Genomic DNA, 15998 nt, shown 5'->3' on the forward strand with positions numbered 1-15998 from the left:
CCATCCTATCAGTCACGGCCGTCTTAAAGGGGTACTCCAGTACGAGAAAATTGTATTTAAATTAAACTATCACCTCAAGATATAGAACTTTCCAATATATTATTACTAATAGTCCTTGATTTAGTGGCTTTTCTGTGCTTCAACAAACAAAGTCCTTTATGCCAATATCAGCATTACAGCTAGAGAATAGTGTGCTGTGTGGGTGGAAACAATGAAATTATTTAACAACACAATGAAAATGCAATGTACAGCCTAGAGGTTCTGCAACAGCTTTGGGCAGGGAACAAGCAGGGTGGAGGACTATGATGTACAGACACAAAATACAGAACTAAGACCCCCAAAACAAATGAATTGTTGGTAGTTTCAGAACTGGGTCAGACAGGTAAGCAATGCTAAATGCTTCTGCTGAAGGTTTATTTTTTTACCCCTAGTTGGAGTACCCCTTTAACAGCATTATGGGCCCCTGTGCAGAGCTGTGAACAGGCCTAACCCCCCAACCTTGTGACTGACAGAATGACAGTGACAGAGGAGTGAATAGTTCATCGCCCCTTCAGTTCAGAGTGCAGGTGTCCCCTAAGAGTCACTGCCCAATGAGAAAGACTGCTCTACTATCAGTACATGGTGGTAAAATATTGTGCTATGACAGTTCGTCTCTCTCCTTGAGTATTCCAGGAGCCCATAGCAGCCAAAGTGTCAGATGACATCTAGGTCAATGCAGGGTTGGTACTGTGCAGACAGCAGCTTTAGTAGACACTCTGCACCTGCACCACACAAATGTTAGGCACAGGAAGATCCCAGTTTTCTGCAGATCAGTGTCTAAGATCATCACTGTCCCAATGAAAATAGGACAGGAGGGCTTTAGCATTGAGAGGTCTTAAAATATTCCATTACCTGATGGTACTCTGAAAATAAGAGTGTAATACACTAAGCAAAGCATAAAAGCCATTTCCAAATCCACAGCTACCCCTAGTGGTCCTAAGTGGTGGTGCAGCCCTTGAAAACTTGGGGGTAAAAAAGTAGTAACTTTATTGCCCCCTTTATTGCTATACTCAGAATATCCACACCATTAAATGTCTGACTGAATCAGCTGCACAAATAAGGATTATTAAACCACTGCAGCTTCTGATCCGATGAGCTTACACTCCAATAAGGAAACTATGGGTATGTTGCAGATAGGATTACATTTTGTCAGGATTAATTTCATATGTACATAGCCATATTTTAGCAATATTTACTAAACGCAAACAAATTCTAATACATAAAGATGCCTATATATGAGCTGTATTTCTATAGGCCTACAGACCACTATATCCATGCATAGATCCAGTATACCCATGCCCTAGAAGGGGGAATTATTACTATTTTTTTTGTCCATTACCTCTGCCACATTTAGTTTTTCAATTGATGCACTGCTACAATTTCAGCACCTTCAATTTGGCATAGAAATCAATTATCTATCCAATGTCGAGAGATAGCAAATACAAGCAAGCACATAAAAGCAGACTTTTTTTTTCCTCTTCTTCTATTGAAACATCAGCCTTAACCCTACACATGGCTGTATTAGTGAGCAGCTTTCCCTACAAATGCTGCCTAGTCAGTCTTAATTACAGCTGTGTATTACTCACATGGGCCTGTAGGTGGCAGTGTTTAGCCAGAAATCAATGCAAAATTTACAGCAATTTGTACTATACAAACATTCTAAATAGGTTTTTGGTGCGTCTGTATTATGGTCAAGTGTGCCATCTCAACCACACATTGAAAGAATTGAGAGGATTTCTGTAACATGGGGACATATCACCATCAAATATTTATGCATATTTATGCATTGATTATATCAAAGATTCCGCAATGTAAAAATACATAGTCAAAGTAGGATGTAGGCATGTTCACATTCTCTTCATGCATTGGCTTATAATGGAGCCATGACCGCTATATCAGATTCATTTATGCACAAATTTCGATAAACCCTATAGAAAAGTCTAGAAGATATTTTTAATTGCAAAAATAATGCTAAAGAGTATTGAGCGGAGCTGCAACCCCATGATTCATGTACATTATACATGAGAATAAAGACTTTTCCTAACCTCTTACATACACTTTATGCAGTTGGAACCCCAGAACCATTTACACTGCAGAGCTAGACCTTCATATAAACAGCTTACACTCATCATTAGAATTCAGGATCTATAGTTTTTATTGTACGGTATATATATATTTGATAAAAATGTACTCCGTCACTTATAACATAAATATTTATTGCTTCATATGAATACTGTATTGAAAGCCCAAAGCATTCAGTTTTACACACAGAAATTATACAATTAGATAACGTTCCACAAAGGCAGTGAACACTCGATACATCCTACAAAATCTACTTTACCGAAATTTAAAAATTCTAAATATCAAAAAAGCTATTACGTTTGAAGAAACAGGTAGAAACTCGGCAGCCAGGAGGAATTGTGATGCTCAGTTACCGATGTCTTGGATGGCGTAATGTTAAAAGAGTGGGGGTTGTGCTTTGAAGCTGGTCGAAAAATGTTCATCACTGGCTGACAAAAAAAGGCAAAATTTGGAGAAAAAAAAGCTCAAGAAAAAAAAAAAAAAAACTTGAAATCATAGAGATCTCATTGTATCTCAAGAAGGTCAGCCATTCAGTACAGGTACATACGGAAAAATAATGACCTCTCTTGCGACCACTGCATTCATACAAAGACGTCTGAAGTCAAGAGACGAGGAAGATGAACGTACCCTTTGAGTGTTTCTGTAAATCAAGTTTGCCAGTATCTACACTACAGCGACTGATCTGTAACTGCTTTCAGGGCAGCAGCTATTGAGCGCACATCATAAATAAAAATACATAAAAAGAATAGAAAGGCGGTTCAGTCTCTTGGAATGTTAAAACAAAAACTGCAAGATCTGCACTTTCCAAAGTAGAGATTTGCACTATTACAGTACACCTTGCAGTGGCAGCCATCTGGGGAGCTCACTCAAGTAATAGAAGCTATCTAAATAAAAGGTGGCTTCACGTTTAATCATCACCTTTCATTCCGCTTGCACAGTTATATCGGGTGAGCTACTCCATTCACATCCATTTAACAGTATCCTGTTAGCTACAGGAACCTGCCAACTCCCAGAAGCCCCCTGCTGGGTAAGTGCATGCACAGAGGTTTTATTGATTACTTCAGAGGTGGAGAAGGAACTACCTCTTCATGACACACTGCCACAGTGTATAGGGTATTATAGCATCTCAGGAGGTATCTGGAAGCAGCAGACACAGCAAAAGATTAGTTTGGAGAATAAAGATCTGATGCACCCAGCCATACTGCAGCTCCACACCACCTCAGTGTTGTACAGAGCAGCAGTATTGCACCTATAGAAGTCTATAGGACCCTACAGTACCTGTACATGCCTGAACGTATATGTGGCATTCCCTAGTAGAAGCTGAATTACATCAAAGCTTCTAGAGGAATTATCATCCTAATAAGGTACCACAGGTATTTTAAAGTGGAGGCCTGACGTAACATAAGACGTCACTGCACAAGTACAGGAAAGTATTCCAAATAAAAGGCCAAAAAAAAAAAAAAGTAGTAATAGATCGGTGCTTCCCAAACTGATGTAAGTCCTCCCAGTGAGGCACCACATAGTTGTTATGGCAGCACAGAGGAGACAAGTTTTCACAGGTGTCTCAATTTTACTTATTTTAAACGTTAGTGTTCAGGACACAAATAAGGCCTCATTTACATATTTATCTAGATGCATGCCCAACTCCATTAACTAGAATGGGAACCATTGTCTGTCTGGTATGGTGTCTGTCACTTAACCAGGAAAAAGTGTGCGGCATGCATAATTTTTGCTGGAATTCGCTCAAGAGGCTCCGAAGATCTTGAGAGTCCCTTATGATAGGTGTATTTCAGAGTCGTTGTAGTCTCAGCATGGGTCTAATGACCTGAACTGACAGTCATCAGTTCGGGTACGCAGACCCCACCCCTCTGGTCAGGCCAGGACACAATATGGACACAAAAATGCAGCCATAACATGACCATGTGAAACTGCCTTGATCTGTTTGCAGAGGCATAAGCCTGTCTATTGAGTTTAGGAAGCCCTCTTATAGGTAGATATTATATCAAAGTGGTAAAGTAAAAGTAAAACAATATCTCAGATGTTCTGCTCTATGCCTTGACTACACCAGCTTCCAAGAAGCACATTGGCTGCACTTATTATGCCCTTTATGGATCCTTCCACCATGAACAAAAATCAGGTACACTTAAATTTTGGTTGAAAAGTCAAAAACATAGGTTTTGAGGAGCTCTTTGCTAGCACATTCACTGCCATAGGAATTAGTGTGGAGAAGAAACAAACTTTCTATGAAATTGTCAATAAAAAAAAGTAAAGATTAAAGTGTAGCAGAAATGAAAGTCAATGACGAGGAAGGACGAGACGCCATAGAGATTCGATTTTTTTCATTCTTAACCAGAAAAAATGTGGAAAACCTCAAAAAGGGTTGTCAAAATTATAACCTTCCAGTTTAAAAACCTTTCTAAATAAAAAGAAAAATTCTATACACAAACCACTGATTTGACGAAACCAACAAGTCAGCGGTGAACAGAACCTGAAGGATTGAGAAATTCACAGTTCTGAAATGGGGTGAATAAAGCTCAGTTTCTATTCCAGAAAAGTTTGTGTTTTTTTTGTTTCACAACCTGCCTTTTGTAAAACTAAAGGTCCGCTTTTATTAAGTAAAATTTGTATACAGTGTAAAAACAGAACTGTCTGGAAAATACTGTGTCTCTAGTTGTCAGTGTAGTTAGTCTTGTTCCATAGGTTCTTCTGCTACATCTGTGACCCCCTCACTGTTATCCATTGGAGACTCAGGAGGGATTTCAGGGGTCTTTTCAAGAGTTTCTGGGTGCTCAGGTTCAGTACACTCTGTGTCAGCTTTACTTGTCGAGGTTGTGCTCTCGGCCTCGTCTGTGCTCAAGCCACTCTCAGGTTCAGAAACCTCCGACTGCTCCATTTGATGGGATTCCTCGGGGGTCTCTTCAGTTACACACAAGTTGTCAGCGGTTTCCTTGTCGGCCTTGTCCTCAGCAGCAGATTCGCTTGATGTCACTAAAGATTCTGTATTGTAGAATATACAAATAAGAAATGTTTTCTAGGTACTTTAGAAGCTTTAAATCTATATCCACATTTATATCTGTCATATACATGGCCAGGTAGATAGGGGAACTTGTCACTAGTATATGCTGCCCTAAATGTATATTTACATCTACACAATTATGACTTTCTGCTGTTTAAACCAATAACACTAAGTAGCCGAACACAGCATGATATCTGCAGCATATGCAGTACATATAAACATATCCTGAGATTAAAGCCTAAGTATGAGGGACATGTGACACTGGTTTGGCATTACATACCCTTTAGAATTTTCCCATCACCATTTAATGCAGACAGCCCATCAATATCAAAGCAAAATGTTATCAAAATCTCTTGCCGCTTGAATGCGTAGATGCAAAGTAAGCAGCACAAACAAGTATACATAGTGTCAATAACTAATGGTTCTATAGAGAGAAAAAAAAAAAAAAAAATCAAAAAGAGGGTTCTGTCAACCGCCAGTGAGTGGATTAGCTGGCAGATACCAAAGCTCTTGCCGAAGCCATCCAACACACCAGCCATTTTCTGCTACAACCCTTTCACACCAATGGGCTGGAAAGGGGAATCTAACCCTATTAGCACTTTGTCACGTTATATCGTATTAGAAGATGCTTCTACTACACATTTTGCTCAAAAGTTGCAGATCAGACTTTTTGGTTCAATACATCAAGTACACCCAAAATCAGTCACACCCAACTATAGGTATGTAACATCTGGTTTGTTCCATTAATCAATAAATATATTACAGTGCATAGAAAAGTTACTCACCTTCTGCAGCAAGATCTGCATCACAACTGTCTTTTTCCGTCTCTTCACTTGTCGACACAGCTTCTGCTTCATCAGCCATTTCATTGGATGACTGGCTGGAAGAGGAGTCCTCTGGGGCAAGTTGCTCTTCCTCATCCTCCTCCTCTTCGGTGTCAAACTTCAGTCTCTTTACTTCATGCTCCTCTGTTGGATCTTCCTCCATATGCTTGTTCTTTACAGTACTTGAAGGAGAACTTTCATCCTCAGGGGACAGAGAATCACTGTAGAAAGAAGTTAAAAAAGTTTAAACATTAACAAAAATAAATCCGGTGAACCAGAAACATGAAAGTGATTTTGTCAACCATACATTTATCTAACACACACTATGTCTAACCTCTAATGAGGCAGCTTGAACTGTATGTTACATAATGATGCTATCAGAGCATTACATGGTTAGTAAATGTGCCCCATTAGTTGAGGTCTTAGAAACTAGAGCTATATTCATCAGCCACTCATTTATCAGTTGAGAACAAAATTAAATGGTTAATAACCTGTGAGCCTCATCTTTCTGTTGTATGTCTGAGTCTTTGTTTTCACCACCATCAGGCAAACCATTAGTTGTCATGGGACTTGAAAGAGAAAGCTTCGGCCTGCTCAGTGGTCTTGGGGTCCCTGGACCATTAACGTTCGATCTGGAAGAAAATTTACTTATAAACAGAGGTTTTGTACAAATAATTAGAAGCTGGTTGATAAAGTGGTAAAAGAAAAAGCATTTAACAGTACTCCACTGCAATATTAGTGAAGTGCATTCCATGTAATACACTGCTCTTGCTCTGTTCTGATTCTCCTATTCAGATCTTACAGTCTACAGCCTTAGTTTACTATCTACATAATGTGTGTGCGCATATATATATATATATATATATATATATATATATATATATATATATATATATATATATATATATATAAATAATGTGTGTGTCAGTATTTTAGAAAGGTAAATACTGGTTATTACTAGCAGAAACTATTATAGTCGTTTGTAGACCATGCAGGGTACTAAAAGACAAACCAAAAAACTCTAGTAGAGCCTTGATTGCTAGCACTCTACTACATACCTATCAGTGTAACTCTGGGAGTTGCCAGGAAACATCACTCCATTCATTCGGTTTATGCTACTTGAATTATTTTTCCTGCAAAAAAAAAAAAAATCAGATACGTAGGCAAGACAAAGAAAAATGTATTCACTGCAGGACATCAGTTCCATCTAGACAATCTTGAAAGTTAATTAGAATTGTGCATTAGCCGTAGAAGAAAACCACAGGGGTGGAAACTTTCTACAAGAGACCAGTCTGCAGAGTACAAATCTATGTGATGAGAACCACACTATAGACTGAGAAAGTCATCTGATTGATATGTTGAGGTTTCCTAAAAAAGAGTATCTGTCATAATGAGACCCATTGTAATCAGGAGATATAGCAAAGGAGAGAGTATGGCGGCCGTGCCATCTAATCCCCACAAGTCTATGAAGCTACATCGTGGGAATTAGCTAGCCGCCTGGGAGTGCATGGCATGGCCGCCACACTCTCTCCCTACCTATCTCCTTATCACAGTGGATCTCGGCAGTGAAACCCTACTGTAAGCAATACTTTTAGAATGCCAAAAGTTATTTTTAATGACAGGTACTCTTTAACACTCCCACCAAGGCAGCACAGCTCTTAAAGAGTAAGAGTCCTATTACATGCGCCAATTAAGGACTGATCAATATTGTAAAAGAGCGCCAATCTACTAGTTCAGCACTCGGTCACTGGGCCTATTACACGGCATGATAATCGTTTAGCAAGGGCTGCATAGACATAGTTAGCGATGACCATGCAGACCATGCCCAAACAGTAAATATTTTACCTGTTCATGCTCCCTGGTCTTCTGCTGCACTCTGTATGCGTCCCAGTGCTGCGGCTTCAGAGTGCCCTTGTCTGAGCTGACAGGCTACTCAGCCATCACTGGCCACGGTGGTCCTGGCCAGTGACTGGCTGAGCAGCCTGTCAGCTCAGACAGGCCGCTCTGAAGCCACAGCACTGGGACGCATACAGAGTGCAACAGAAGACCCTGGAGTATGGACAGGTAAAATATTGACTGTTTGGTGCTATAGGTGCTAGAGAAGACAGAGCGTGGACAGGTAAGGTATTAACTGTTTGGGCAACTGTCAGCCGTTGGCCGCACATCGCTGCTACACGAGCAGCGCAAAGTGTCTGAGTATGTGTTGAACCTACAGTTGGTTATACTTGCACTAGTCACTTTACTAATGATGATCTAACAGATTGTAATTGAGCAGTATGCCATACAAAACGTTATCATAGTACTGTTGTGCATGGCAGTTATCTTATAGTGTGGGTGCACCCTGCATCATGAGGCTATCCTAAGCTGCTTAACCTGGGGCGCTGTTATCCATGTGTGGATTTTTGATATTTTATACTGCCATATTTTAAACAATAAAAAGGTGCATTTCCTATACTGTGGAGTTGCCTCTTTGTACTGCAATCATATGACACATAAGGTCTTGGTTCTAGTTAGGATTGGATAGTATTAGTATTGGTTCAGACTGTTGACTAACTGTGAAGTTGGTGTTTGCCAGCAGAGGGCATTTTTTATTCCCTCGTTGACATCGCTATTGCAATGTGTGATCGGTGATCGATTTTAGGTCTGGGCCTAAAGAAACGATAAGCTGATAATAAACACCTCTATTACAAGGAGAAAAAAACACAGAGTAATAGGGTCCCAACTTTCTCTTAAAGAAGTTATCTAGCGCTACAAAAACATGGCCCCTTTTCCCCTCTCGTCTCCAGATTGGGTGGGGTTTGAAACTCAGCTCCATTGAAGTAAATGGAGCTTAATTGCAAACCACACCTGAACTGGAGATGAGTGGAGGAATAGGGTCAGTGTTTTAGTAGTGCTGGATAACTCCTTTAAAGAAAGCTCTGCTATATAGTGACGTCGTTTTGTTTGTAGGCCTGGGTGCAGGGACCCCTAAAAGTATAGGATAGCAGTGACCAGCAGAGCACTGGATCTTTATTTCCACTTCTTCTGGGAGAGTAGTGTAATTAGTGCTGAGAATTATAGGGGGAGATTTATCAAACATGGTGTAAAGTGAAACTGGGTCAGTTGCCCCTAGCAACCAATCAGATTCCACCTTTCATTTTCCAAATAGTCTGTGAGAAATGAAAGGTGGAATCTGATTGGTTGTTAGGGGCAACTGAGCCAGTTTCACTTTACACCATGTTTGATAAATCTCTCCCATAGTCTTTATAGTTTGACACTGTACCAGATACTCAGCTGAGTGCTTCTGCCCATTCATCTTAGCAGTTGGAGGGAGCCTCAGCACCCAGACCTCCACCAAATAAGATGACATGTCTGATTTGTGAGAGCTATAATCACCCTTTAATTCCACAATATACTAGTCCTATTCAATGCATCTAGATTGGCGTCAAGTGAATGTGAATGAAATTGGATCATGGTTATGTCTTTCATACACACTTAGGGTGCCTTCACACCTACCGTATCGCAGCAGAAAATCCGCTGCGGATCCGCAGCAGATTTGACTAAATGAATGAACACAGCATCAAATCCGCACTTACAAATCTGCTGCGGATCCGCAGCGGATTTGACAGTGCGGATTTGATGCTGTGTTCATTCATTTAGTTAAATCTGCTGCGGATCTGCTGCAGATCCGCAGCGGATTTTCTGCTGCGATACGGTAGGTGTGAAGGCACCCTTAAAGAGGTTTTCCAGGATTTTTATGTTTTTTCAAAAATCATCTAGCATTATTGCCTAAGTCAAGACAAACCTCCCCATATACATTTTTCTTCTCTATCAGCCTCTCTTGAGATGAAAAAGCTCTTTTTATATCTTGTATTGTTTGTTTACAAGCTGCTCTGTCTGTTTACATATGCAGCACACCCAGTGGCCAGAGTTGGAATTGCAGTATATAACAAGGGAATCAAATACCACATGTGCTGCAGCCTCAGGCCAGGTTCACACTATGTAAAAACAACGTCCGTATTTCATAACAATGGCCGTAGTTGTTATGAAATGCGAGCATTGTTTTTACATAGTGTGAACCTGGCCTAGGCATAGAATTAGATCTATTTTTTTTTTTTGGACTATTTTACTCCTGCTTCCACAGCTTCTGCCTATGGTGCAATGGTAAGTGTCAGGATTACTGTGCTCACTGAAGGGTTCGGGTCTGGTGTCAGAGTTCGATTTTATTTTCCCCCCCCCGTCTTAGGGCCCGTTAACACAGATTAAGAACGGCGGAATTGTCCGCCGCAGAATGCCGCCAGCCTCCATGTCATAATGACGCTCTATGGGAGGCGCGCGCCGCTCCTCTCCCCGTGCTGAAGAATGAACATGTTCATTCTTCAGCCCCAAGAAATGCAGGGCGCACCTCCCATAGAGCGTCATTATGACACGGAGGCTGGCGACAATTCCGCCTTTCTTACTCTGTGTTAACGGACCCTTATTTTCCAGTGATGGCTTGTGCTAAGCATTATGGTGATTGTATTTTCTCTGCAAACAAGAAACACTGAGGTATTATACAAACATGATGAATTTTCAAAGAAAATAATGCTCTACTGACAATACCTATTGACTCTATACCTTCTAAAACTGCCCTGGATATCTGTATACATGTATTACCTAACCAAGTCTAAAAATAAATAATAAAACATTAATAATAATAATAAAACATTAATAATAATAATAAAACATTAATAATAATAAAACATTAATAATAATAATAATAATAAAACAATAATAATAATATAATAATAATAATAATAATAAAATAATAATAATAATAATAAAATAATAATAAAACAATAATAATAATACAATAATAATAATAATAAAACAATAATAATAATAATAAAACAATAATAAAACAAAACAATAATACAACAACAACAATAATAATAATAATAATAAAATAATAATAATAAAATAATAATAATTATTATTATTATTGCAAATAGATTTGGTTTTATTATTTATTTATAGACTTGGTTAGGTAATACATGTATACAGATATCCAGGGCAGTTTTAGAAGGTATAGAGTCAATAGGTATTGTCAGTGGAGCATTGTTTTCTTTGAAAATTCATCATGTTTGTATAATACCTCAGTGTTTCTTGTTTGCAGAGGAAATACAATCACCATAATGCTTAGCACAAGCCATCACTGGAAAATAAGATGGAAAAAAATAAATAAATCAAACTGTGACAGGATGTGAACCCTGGTCAGTGATCATGGTAATCCTGACACTTACCATTGCTCCAAAGGCAGAAGCTGGAGAAGCTGGAGGAACATAGACCATAACAGAGTTCTGCCACACAGAGATCCTCTCCACCCCTGTCCCGACCTCTCCTCTCCACACAGACATAGGACACCAGCAGCAGCTCTATCTATAGGAAGGTTTACACTGACATCCCATGAGTCCTGTGTGTGGAGGGGGGAGGGGCGGCTTAGGACGGGGTGGAGATGATTTCTGTGGTGTGACAAAGAGAGCTATCAGATCGGCAGCAGCACAAACACACAGCAATCCCCCTCCCAGAGTGACTCTCACTGCTCCTGCTCTGGAAGGGATACAGCCTGCTGCAGCATTGTGTGATTCACTCTGGGGAGGGAGAGACACTGTAGAAGTCTGTGCTGCTGCTGAGAGCCAATCAGAAAGCATCAACACCTGAGTCCCTCCCCCTCTCCACACACAGGACTCAGCAGCGTCTAGCTCTCCTCTCCACACACAGGACTCAGCAGCGTCTAGCTCTCCTCTCCACACACAGGACTCAGCAGCGTCTAGCTCTATCAGAGGACACATGCAGACACAGGAGTGACGTCACCGAACCGGAAACACAGACACAGACGGTCCGGGATGTGACAGGAAGTCAGAAGCTCAGGAGCAGGCAACTCACATGACCAGCAGGGGGATCTCCTAGAGCTGTCAAGTAATGTTAGGGAAGTATATTAGAAAAGGGTTAACCTTGGTTAACCCTTTCCCAATACCAAAAATCAATTTTTCCTGGAAAACCCCTTTAAGTATACAAACGATCTTTGAGGCCTTGAAATACAATCATTGACAGGTAAACAATACTATAGGTGCTTTATGCGCTTGTGTATTAGAGATCTACTATTCCCTTGTTACAAATCAAACAAATAAACTCCAAAAAAATAAATAAACCCTTTCCTCTTTAATATAAGATTACCCTATGAACAGAATGGATCCTAATTTTGGGTGGGCACATGAGTGTGGTAGTTATTCCAGCATTTGGTACATTTAGTCCAAGCACATTTTTTTAACCACTCATATTACTGACATCAGAGAAAGGTTGCCATTGTTTGTCCCTAGAAATAGTAGCACCCTTGGGCTGTGACAGGCACTGCAGCCCCATTCACCTGAATGCTGTAATGCTGAATACAGCCTACAGAAAAGACTTAACGGTTACGCGGTAATGTAGTCAACCTATCAAGTTTCCAATGTTATAATGCAGGTCACTCAACATGCAGCATGCATGCAGGGCCGGCGTCAGCACAGGGCCTACCCAGGCAAGTGTCGGAGGCCCACACTGCCACTAGGGGGCCAGAGAGGGAGAGGGGGCCATTGTTCTAATGTTAAGCCCGGTCACCGTAGTGCGGGGTAAGTGAAGTGTGAAGGACCTGATCACATGACCCAAAGGTCCTTAACATTAAAGTGTGGAGAGCAGCAGAGAGGAAGAGGAAGAAGACTGAGCTATAAGTGCTGTGTGTCAGTGTGTGTTTCAGTCAGTGTCTGGGTCAATAACGTGTGTTTGTGTGTATTAGTGGTGTCTCAAGTGATCTTGCATAGTGGATGAATGAGGGGGCCCGCTGAGGCTCTGTCACCCAAGGGCCTGCAAAAACCTGGAGCCAACCATGCAAGCATGGCATCAAAACTTTTCCTCAACCAATTAGTTAAGATATTATACTTACTCAGAAGAAGGGTATACACAGCTTACAACCATGACATTCTGTCAAAGAAGAAACAGAAATTAGTTATATTTTATCCACCAAGCACGCAGGAAGCGTTAACAATTATGTTTACCCGTATTACCTAAAAGAAATACAAAATACTTCATATAAAATGTTTAGTGTAAAATCTCAGCTATTGCCTCTGATATCAGCCATTTCAGACTACTGAGAGGTTACGTGTACAGCTTCTCCATAGCTATTCATTTCATGCCATCCAGAAAAGAGTCAGCCCCTATAATAATCACTTTATCTCACATCTCTGTACCTAAAGGTTGTACAACACTAAAGTTACCTTCTCCACTCCTCTCAGAAACTTGTCGGTGCCAGTATAATTCCTCCGGGGGTCAGTAACTAGCTCACAAAGCCGTTGAATAGTAAATGGTGTCCTTCAAGAGAGGGAAAAAAAATATTAAATGTAACATTCCTAAAACATACAAGGATAAAACATATAAAAAGAACGTATGAAGGGGCCTGTGGCTGTTAAGGTATGGTGGGGCTTGTACTTTTGCAAACAGCCAGAAAACAGGTCAAAGACTACAGTTCTGAAGCTTGACAGTCCTTTCCCCTATTCTAAGATACTGCCATATCCAGCGCCTGAACCCCACAGGGATGAGCTGAAATAAAACAAACAAGGTTTCTGGCTCAGTCTAGTTTCAATCCATTGAAACAGCTGTGACAATCCTCTGCTGGGATAAAGAGCCCTGCACCGTGCAGACAGCTATTGTGCAATATTATGTAATGCTGCCAAATCCAAGATTTTATGACCATTTTGACACAGATGAAGAGAGAAGCTTATGACAATACATATGCCATAGCACAGTGGTTTCCCAACTATCGCTAAAGCTGGAATAAAAGCATGCAGCTGTCTGGCAATGCTGGGAGTTGTAGTATCACAATAACTGGATACACACAGATTAAACATCACTGTGGTAGTTGGTACATTAAAAAAAAAAAAAAAAAAAGCCGTTGTATGGGACTACAAAGTTTCTCTGAAAATAAGACGGTCTTATACATCTTTTTTTCCTCTGAAAAAAGGGCTAGGGCTTATTTTCGGAAAAAATATTGTATGCACCTACACTGTAGCCCCACTCTATACGGTAGTTAGTTGTCGCTGTATCTGGATGTCCTACTGATGTTAGACTCCTGTACCCCAAGTTCCCCTGTAGTTAGACCCCCATACTGTATACCTTCCTCCACCCTTTGTAGTTGTTGCCTCATACTATATACATCTCCTCTCTGCAGGTAGTCCCCATACTGTATACCTCTCCCTCCCGGTGTTGTTCTGCCCCCACACTATATTAATCCCCCCTCTGCACCATACTGTATATCTCCCTCCCACTCTGTAGCTGGCCCACGTACCCTCTGTCCCCTCTTATTTAATGTACCTGTGCATGTTCTTACCATTCCTAACTCCCCTGCAGCTTGTGATGAGCAGGTAGGGGAAGAGCATAACAAGTCTACCACTGATTGGCTGATTCTCTGCCAGCGTCAGAAAACTGGTCAGCTATTAAAACTACCAGTAAGAACATGCAGAGTATATAGGAAGAAAGTCCTTACAAATATATACTTATGATACCTAGGCCCATGCAGTCACAGGTTTTCAGGATGGAATATTCGAGCCTAGTATATCACACTAGTTCCATAGAGGATGGAATACTTTGGCCAAAGCTTTCTTCCTATTGGTCCAGCACAAAGCATTTTATAAGAACCTTAAGTTTGTTCTCTTGATTACTGTACATAGACATTGCTTTATAAAGGCCATAACCCTGGAAAAAACCTTTAGGGTAAATTCACACGGGCGGATCTGCCGCGAGTCTCACGCTCAAAATCCGCAGCTAATCCACAATACAAATAAGTGCGTGTTTGATTGGGGGTAAATCGCATGTATGTAGATTTAGATTTACATGTAGATTTTATCCAGTGTTAAAAAAAAAAACATAGCCACTTTCTTCCAGAGACAGCACAACTCTGATTCCCAATTTGGGTGTGGGTTTTACAACTTGAAGTGAATGGAGCTTAATTGTAAACCACACCTGAACTGGAGACAAGAGTTGCATTGTCTCTGGAATAAAGTGGCCATGTTATTATAACGTTGGGTAGCCTCTTTAATGGAGAAGTCTTTAGCTTCAGAATAAAGGCTACCTGTTATTAGGTTTACTCACCCGATCGGCGTGCGGTCGCTCCTGCCACCAGAAGTTAGAGAAATTATGGATACAACCACGCCTGGTCGGTCTGTGTAAAAGCCTTATTCAACCAGAATAGGGCTTGTGAATGCAACCAACACACTGTAGTTGCATCCATAGTTACCTGAACTTCTTGCAGCAGGTGAGTAAACCTAATGACAGGTACCCTTTACGAGAAGAGAACCAATGTTAACTTGACGCACAATATGGTTAACAGTCCAATTGTTGAGGAACAAATGAGGTCACATACCCATTAAAACCAGTAACAATCTTAAGTATTCTTTCCTTCATCTCATCAAAGGGTATGTACTCCACATTGGGATTGGGAGGCCCTCTGGGTTCTGGTGCAGATGATCGGAAGTCGTCCATCACCTTCTCAAGTTTGAACATAAAGTAGTCTTTAAACTGAGGCCACTGAACTCTGCAAGAAAAGAATAGACACAGTAATAGTTAATCAAAACTGCTGCACTGTAGTTGCTTCTGGTATCCAATCATAGGGCAGCTTGTATTTTACAGAGAACTTGATTGACAATAAATAGATCCGATTGTATTAATGCAGCTTTGATAGGGGCCCTATTGCCGGAGCAATTACCTGCTAAATCAGCCAAACTTCAGCTGATCATTGTCTTATAACAGGTTTGGAAACAATTAGCCGCCGACGGCTAATCGCTCTGTAGAATAGGCGATACACAGCCAACAATTAAAGTATTTAGAAAATAACAATCATGTTTACCTCTCCAGGTGTCCTCCTGGCTTGTGTCTTTATTCTCTGCAGACCACAGCCACTTCCCATCCTTCCGATCCAGTCTCGGCAGAGACAGGCCGCTCAGCTGTGTGCTGTTACGCCAGTGATTGGCTAACCGGCCTGTCCCCACAGA

At 40.7% G+C, this 15998-nt stretch overlaps 1 protein-coding gene across 1 annotated transcript in view; it reads right to left on the reverse strand.

Moving 5' to 3' along the window:
- Window positions 1–2238: 2238 nt before the first annotated feature.
- Window positions 2239–15998, reverse strand: part of PPP4R2 (protein phosphatase 4 regulatory subunit 2) — a 34435-nt gene continuing 20675 nt past the window's right edge. Inside the window, exons 3-9 of the mRNA XM_069966868.1 lie at window positions 15371–15541; window positions 13230–13323; window positions 12899–12936; window positions 7020–7094; window positions 6453–6593; window positions 5923–6182; window positions 2239–5118 (exon numbers count right to left, since the gene is read on the reverse strand). Of these exons, the coding sequence (XP_069822969.1) occupies window positions 4805–5118; window positions 5923–6182; window positions 6453–6593; window positions 7020–7094; window positions 12899–12936; window positions 13230–13323; window positions 15371–15541 (1093 nt within the window). The 3' untranslated portion in view covers window positions 2239–4804. The remainder of the gene's footprint in view (window positions 5119–5922; window positions 6183–6452; window positions 6594–7019; window positions 7095–12898; window positions 12937–13229; window positions 13324–15370; window positions 15542–15998) is intronic.

This window comes from Dendropsophus ebraccatus, chromosome 4 (genome assembly GCF_027789765.1).
Source record: "Dendropsophus ebraccatus isolate aDenEbr1 chromosome 4, aDenEbr1.pat, whole genome shotgun sequence".
Classification (NCBI taxonomy): domain Eukaryota; kingdom Metazoa; phylum Chordata; class Amphibia; order Anura; family Hylidae; genus Dendropsophus; species Dendropsophus ebraccatus.